The sequence below is a fragment of the Carettochelys insculpta genome, chromosome 13, assembly GCF_033958435.1.
Source record: "Carettochelys insculpta isolate YL-2023 chromosome 13, ASM3395843v1, whole genome shotgun sequence".
Taxonomy (NCBI): domain Eukaryota; kingdom Metazoa; phylum Chordata; order Testudines; family Carettochelyidae; genus Carettochelys; species Carettochelys insculpta.
Window position 1 is genome coordinate 45,354,264 of NC_134149.1, and position 7,128 is coordinate 45,361,391.

The following is a 7,128-nucleotide window of genomic DNA, read 5'->3' on the forward strand; positions in this document are numbered from 1 at the left end:
GTTCTAAGCAGCAGGTCACCACCTCGGCCGTGGGGTGGTGTCACTAGATTGATAAATTAAATAGGAAAACCAGTGAACGTAATTGGCACCAGATCTCGTGCCAGGTGAGGTGTCTAATGGACGCCAGCAATGCCCTGAATCGGCTTGTGCTGCTTGGCTGTCTGTGCCGTGTTTGTGTGCGGAGTTACAGCTGTTGGCTGCGTACCTGACCTAGCGATGCGTTAGTGCCGAGACTCACAACGGGAGGTGGGGTCCCCTCCCAGCCAGGCCGATGGACTAGACAAAGGCCCAGATGTCGAATACACAGCTCAGGAACTGGGGCCTTGTCACCTGGGCTGCAGCCAACAGCAAAGTCCCACAGCCACCACCGGGTCCGGTGACCCTGCATTGCCTGGGGCAGAAGAAAGGACTTTTTCCTTCCATGAGGGGGCTAGAAGATAGCCCTGACAGTGATCACCCTTTGTCTCCAGCTTACATGACCTGAGCCTGGGAACTGGGCCCCTGCCCCTCCAGGGGTGTGCTTTCAGCAACGCTAAAGCCTCAGCCCGTAACGTCGCTGTATCTTGCATCAGTAGCTCTCCCCGACACATGCAGCAGACTGCTTTCATGATTTTTCTTTCAGCCTGTTCTTTCTTCTTCGTTAGTTAATGCAGCTTTAGCTTTTAGGCTCTAAGGGACAGGCCTGGCCTGCTGTTTTGGGTATGCCCCACGTGTATATTGGGCTGGGCCCTTTGAGTCTGGAAAGATCTGTGTAGAGTTGGAACAGGTTTTAGTAACCTCTCCCCTCAGTAAAAGGGAGCTGCTGATCTGGGCTTTAGCAGCAGCTGGAGAAGCTGTGGGTTTGCTTGTGTGGCTTCTGGCCGGCCCACGGGTCTGGCAGAGGTGTTTGTTGTTGGCTTGACTTGCCTTAGTGAGAAGAAAATCCCAGCCTGGGCTGCAGGTAGTCCCGTTTTAAGCAATACGCCCCACATCAGTTCCCTTAGCTGTGCCCGGAGGGGGGGCCCCCCCATATTACAGCAGAAGATGCAGAGTGTCTGTGCAAACCCAGGACTGCCCAGCCAGGGTCCCCCTGCTCCACCAGTGGAGCCTCAGAGCCTGGAGCAAGAAGTCCCTGCCAGCCCTGCGCTCTGGAGCCCACAGTGGGCACAGGAGGGAACGGGAGTCCCTCCGCACAGCCCTGTTGGGAGAAGGCCCACCAGCTGCCCTCCCCTGGCCCCGAGGAGACCCCCAGCTGGGCTGTGGGTAGGTGCCCTGATTCCCCGAGCGCTTCGGAGCTCCAGCCCCAAGATGCCACCCCATGCCTGGGTTCAGCCCTGGCCAGCGAGCGCAGGGACTGTCGCAGGGATCTGCGCCCAAGCACAGGCCTGCCAAGCCGCAGGGTGGTGGCTCCAGAGAGGGGAAGTGCCACCCCCACCACTGCCCCGAACATGAAGCCCAGCAGGCCAACACCAGGGAGGCAACCCCCAGGCCTGGAATATGGTGGCAGGGGAAAACTAGGCTGGGGCCTGGCCCAGCTCATGGGAGAGGCACAGCACGATTAGGGCCATTTAGAGGGTCGAGATCACTTCACAAGCAACGCCCAGTCAGCCCCAGCTGGGGCTCAACCTCTGCCCCGGCCTGAGGGACCTGCCACTGAAGGAGGACAGGTCCCTCCCACCCAAGAATAGGCTACGATGGTCTTTAGCAAAAGAAACCAATTTATTTACATGGCAACACTTAAATACAGCATACAATAAATAGAGATGGGGCTGTCCCAGGGACTCCCCAGGTGTGAGGCACTATCCATTCACAGAAAGGGAAAAGCCAAGCAGAGTGTAGCCAGGGTTCAGTGGGGGCTCTGGTTGGTGCGGCAGGAAGTAGACAAGACTAGGAGAAAGGGCCCTGGCCTCCGCTTCTGAGATGCCTCAAGTCAAGGGAAGGGCAAAGGCTGCAGCAAAGACTAAAATCTCATCCAAGTTGATGGGGGGAGTGAGGGGGCCAGGCAGTCCCCACAGAACTGCAGTGGAGTCTAAAACACGCGTGTCTAGGAAAGGTGGGCAGCTACCAGCCAGCTCAGCTGCAGGAGGCTGAGCCAGACCTTGCTGGTGTGCCTGGGCCGGAGGACTAGGAGGCAGACGGTCCTTGCATGGCAGCTTTACAAGTAAAGAAAAGCCCACGTTCGAGTTCTGCGCTCCAGGTCACGTGTTCTCTTCAGTCCCTAGGGAAGGGCCTTAAAACCAGCCTCCCGCCCCACAGGAGGGGACCCTGAGAAGGGGTTTCCCAGACCACCCCCGCTCACCATGCAGGTCTCTCGAGCCCACTGGGCAGACCCCAGCGCAAACAGCCCAACAAGCTCGTATGCAGGTGGCAAAGGAGTTTATTTGGACAGGTGCAGTGTACACACTGCCTACCGGAACGAAGGGCTAATGCCAGGGCTGGAGGCGGTGCAGGGATCAGGGCAGACACGCGAGTCACAGGACAGTGCTAGCCTTGGCTCGAATGAGGTGCATGGAAGCCCTGAAAGCAGAGGGCCCATGCAGAGCCCAACAAGCCAGCACTAGGGGAGGGGGAGGGAACCTGACAGCATGAGAGCCCATTGGTGCATTCGCTGCCAGCTCCACTCCCCAAGGGCAGCATTGGCCTGCAGCACTTTGCTCCCACGGGCCAATACCTTCAGCGAAGAGGCCCAAGCTCCAGGCACCTCACCCGCAGCCGCAGCCACAGCCCAGCTGCTACACCAGAGCTGCATCTTCTCAGTCGCCCCATGGTGCGTCGGAACTGCGCCCAGCTCCGACACACCAGCCCCGCTGCCAGGAGCGCAGAGGGACCCAGTTCTGCTCCCAAGTGGAAGCTGGAAGAGCATCAGACAACGCCCGGCTGGCACGGCAGTGAGCATCCTCTCCAGGTACCAGCCCATCTCGCCCCCTGCTCGGGTGGGGGGAGTCCTTGGACGGATGGTGCCGCTGGCCAGTCCCAGGGAGCTCCCTGGCAGCGAGAAGAGCACATGCAGAGTGAGAGTCCTTTAGTACGCGCCCCAGTTGGCTCCTCCCTTTAAAAACTGTTATTCCACAATGTCTGCGTAAAAATCCATTCGTAAAACTTCCCAGCTGAGCCCAGTGTGCACCGGAGCAGGACGGCCCAGCAAAGAGGTGCCAAGCTTCCTTAAAAGGCCAGATGTGGTGTGTGAGGAAGGGGCTCTCCAATGCCGAGGGCCCCCAGAGCAAGTGGGGATTTCGCCAGCTGGGCAGCAGAGGCAGGCAGGCCAGGTGAAGAGGAACCAGGCTGGGCGAATGGCTCAGGTGTGCCCACGCTATCGGCAGGTGCAGGAGTCCGCTATCATGTCTTCATACTCCTTGTAGAGGATGCTGCCACTGGCCTCCAGCATCAGCACACTGATGGGGCTGTACTTGTAGGGCACGCAGGAGGGCCGGGGCACGCTCTGGTCCACCAGCTGGTTGATGAAGTTCTGCACAACGGCGTGGTTGGGGGCATGGTAGCCGTAGCGCAGGACGCGGGGGCAGGTGCCCTTGCAGTACCGGGGGTTGTAGCGGTGAGGGGCTATGATCCAGTGGTCCCAGCCCAGCTGGCTGAAGCTGACACGGAAGGAGCGGAGGGCACACTCGTCCCTCGGCGCGCTGATCCTCCGTGCGTAGCTGGGGATGTCCAGGAGGAGGCTGCCTGCCTGGCGAGCTTTGCGACTCAGGGCTGGCCCCTCGGGCGGCTCCTTCCAGCCAGCTTTCCCGTGCCTGGGCCGCGTGTCATTGAGGTAGAGCAAGAGGAAGGGGTCGTGTGAGGAAGCAGCCTCCCCCCAGCCAGCTGCGGGCTCGGAGCCATTGGCTGCTCCCCGCTGCACGCACAGGTGAGTGAGGCGGAGCAGCTGGCTCTGCTTGGAGGCCCAGGCCCATGGCAGGAAGCGGGCGGTGATGTCGCGCTGTGCCCAGCTGTCCGGTGCAGAGGAGACCAGGGCCTGCCGCTGGCTTCTGCGGGGGGGCGTGCGCTCCGGGGCCCCCCTCTCCCCAGGCAGCTGAACCACACACAGGAACCGGGCGTGAGCCAGCCGCAGGGTCGTGGCGTAAACCACAGTGGCCCTCACCAGGTGTTCCGCCTCTGGCTGGATGGTCAGGTGGTAGTTGAGTGTCCGTCTGAACCAGAGCCCTGTGCAGGAGGGGGAGACGGGAGTTAGGCCCCGGCAGCAAGACAACACCAGCCTCAAACTGCCCTGCCAGCCACGCCAGGGGCTCGGGGCCAATGGCCCAATTGCCGACCACCACCCAGGGGCACCTCCAGCTGGCCTCCGCGGGGCACTCAGAACCGCTCAGCCCTCGCTCTAGATCACATGGGCTCTCCCCGTTCGGGGCTTCAGGCCGTCTCCCCAGGTGGCTACGGTACCACAGAAGCCAGGGATGCGAAGCTTGTGGTTCTGGTTACCACCCACCTGGCTCCAGGGTGGGACAAACCCTTGGAGGAATGCTCCGAAGCATCACAGGGAGACAGCCACATCCCTGGCTTCTGGGAGGCCCTTTGCCTTGCACTGGCCCGGCCGTGGCAGGCCAGTGCATGACCGATTCCCGCCCCCCTCTGCAAAGCAGGAGGGGCTCACAGCACTGACGCCCCAGTCAGGAAGCTAAAGCCGTCTGGCAGTGTGGCCCTGGTGGGGGCAGGGAGGGACCTGCCAGCACAAGGGGCGGGGCTGTGGAGAAGCTCCACCTACACCTGGGGGGTGGTAGGAGCATCTCTGGAGCCAGACCTGAGCCTGGCATGCAAGGGGCGGGGGGGGGGGGGGTCAACGCCAGCCACGGCATGAGCCGGAGGCCACTGAGGCAGAGCGAGGTCAGGAGACCTTGGTTTCTCTCCCCTGCGCCTCGGCGTGGTTGCGTGACCCGGAGAGAACCATTTGCCCTGTGGGCCTCCCTGGGAGCGCCTGCTGCAGCCCAGGAGCCAGCTCACTGCCGAGCAGGGCCCAGCATGGCCCGCCTGGAAACAATGCAGCTCACCGGCTGCTCAGGGCCTCGGGACTGGAGCAAGCAGCCAAAGCAGCTCCTTCTCCAGCCACGGAGCAGGGGTGGCAGCACCCCGCATCATGTCTGCGTGGCTTCAACCGCAGAGCCCGCAGGACATGCTCCCACGCCCAGGCCAGGCTCCAGCTCGTCCCCAGGAGCGACTGAAAGGAGGAGGCGAGCCTGGCGTGCAGGGACGAGGCCCTCAGCCATCAGGGCCCACCCCAGTGCCCAGGGCCCCCTCTGGGGCAGCTGGCTGGGCAGTCAGCGTTGGGGTGTGCCTGGCTGCCTCTCGCACGCCTTGCGGCCACGTGCTCCTGCAGCCAGCCCAAGCCGTGCAGGGCAGGGGAGGTCACTGAAGGCCTGGAGAGGAGCACACCTCCATCAGCTCCCCTAGTCCAACCTCCCTCTCTGCCACGTGTGCTCTGCCAGGCGGTTGGCAGCACAGAGGGACAAGGCAAGGTCCAGAGTTCACCTCCTTGGCCCTGAGCTCAGCACAGTTCCCAGGAGCTCCAGGCCAGCGGGGGGCAGGCAGGATGCTGCCTTAGCCCTGCCTGGCAGAAGCTTGCCCAGCTCCAGCCATGGGGCAGGGAGCGCATGCAGGGCTCTGGGCTGCAGAGGGGCAGGCCACTGCAGTAACCCTGAGGGGCCAGCGCCCAGGCCGCTGCAGCAAAGCATCCCGAGGCAGGGGAGGCCTGCAGCCAGGATCCTGCTCTAGAGAACCCAACACATGGGGCCAGTCCTGCACACCATGGCCTGGGGCAGCACCCAGTCCTGCTGGAGCGGCTCTGGGCTCTCGTCCCAGGGGAGCACCTGCCAGCGAGGGGGCAGAGCAAGGCAGCGGAGCTCTGGCACTGGGTGTGGCAGAGCAGCAGACCCCTCCTGCCCTGAGCCTCCCACAGGGCTGAGTAGCAGGGTTCCCAGCTCCCCCCCACAGCCCCCAGCCATCCGCTTCATGCCCCCCAGCGACTCACCTGCCCCAGACTGCCTGGCCTCAGCAAAGGGCCTGACCAGCCGCACAGCGTTGGCACCCAGCTCGCGGCCCCGGCGGGGGCGACCAGCCCAGTTGGCCATGCTCCTGTACAGGTTGAGCATGTAGTACAGTGGCTGCCTGCTGGCCAGCTCCTTCCGCCGTCCCTGGGGCCAGCCACTGGGCCCCTGCTCCAGCAGCTCTTGGATGAGGGGCAAGGAGGGTGCCCCAGCCAGGGCAGCTGCCGCCGCCTCCTCCCCCCCACTCAGCACTAGCGGCAGCAGTGTCACCAGGAGGAACCAGCACCCAAGGGAGCACAGGGTGGTCATGGCTAAGGGGGCAGCAGGCTGTGGCTATGGGATGTGGGGGGCAGGGAACTCTAGAGGGCTGGTGCTATGGGAGCCTCAGGACTGGGGGGAGCATTTCCCAGCCCACCGGCCTGTGCTTTCTCCCTAGCAATAGCAGGGCCCTGGGCCCTTGCTCTGCACAGCTGTTCCCAGCCCCTGCCTCGGGCCTAGCAAGGAGCAATCCAGAAACTCCCCTGCTTCCCACCAGGGCCAACCCTGGGGACTAAAACCAGCCCACCAGGCCCTAGCACTAGGGGCCCCTCACAGGGCAGTTAAAACCCCCACTGGCCTGGGCAGGGGGTGTCAGCAAAGAGGGGAGGTTAAAACCCTTAGGGCCCAGCCTAGCTCCAGCCCCTGCATCTGGCCCACTCCACCCAGCTGAGAAGGGCACTGGCCTCCCGCCCCTTTTAAAGGCCCAGTGCCAATCAGGATTTAAAGGCCCAGGTGCCATTTTACTCCAGAGCCCAGCTCAGCCCAGCCCAGCCCAGCCCGGCTGGGATGGTGGGAGAGGGGCAAAAAGTGCTAACCACATCCCGGGCTGCACAGGGCACAGGTGCTGCAAGCCAGGCTCAGGGCCGGGGCGACCTAACCCTGCAGGCCTGTCCCAGCCCCACCCTGCCCCAGAGGCAGGGCCGGGAAACGTCTGCCACCCCGTTCCAGGGGACTGCAGTGGCCCTGGCTCTCCAGCAGGGGTCAGTGTAAGCTGTTTGGCAGGGGAGGGTTGGGGAGCCGGACTCCCCTGCATTGCCCTGGCCGCATGGGCCGCTCTGCGCGCCCGGGGAAGGGGAGAGGAATCGCCGTGGAAGTGCATCTGGTGGGAAGTAGACCCCTGTGG

The 7,128-nt window shown here is 63.3% G+C and overlaps 1 protein-coding gene and 1 non-coding gene across 2 annotated transcripts; one reads left to right on the plus strand and one right to left on the minus strand.

The window, feature by feature from the left end:
- Nucleotides 1-352: 352 nt before the first annotated feature.
- On the plus strand, nt 353-451 carry LOC142020437 (small nucleolar RNA SNORA49). The gene has a single exon (XR_012647404.1). It is a non-coding gene; the product is annotated as a small nucleolar RNA SNORA49 (small nucleolar RNA).
- A 1,264-nt stretch (nt 452-1,715) lies between these two features.
- BMP15 (bone morphogenetic protein 15) lies at nt 1,716-6,653 on the minus strand. Its single transcript, XM_075008141.1, has 3 exons — nt 6,635-6,653; nt 5,951-6,277; nt 1,716-4,134 (listed from the first exon to the last, which is right to left on the minus strand). Exons 1-3 carry the CDS (start codon nt 6,651-6,653, stop codon nt 3,290-3,292), a joined length of 1,191 nt encoding a protein of 396 aa, XP_074864242.1. The 3' UTR covers nt 1,716-3,289.
- Nucleotides 6,654-7,128: the final 475 nt, after the last annotated feature.

What these genes read in the sequence shown, in the direction of transcription:
- BMP15 (XM_075008141.1), bottom strand. An exon ending in GGCCAGGCAGTCTGGGGCAG is followed by an intron (nt 4,135 to 5,950) that starts GTGAGTCGCTGG and finishes CCTCCTGCACAG; the next exon opens with GGCTCTGGTTCAGACGGACA.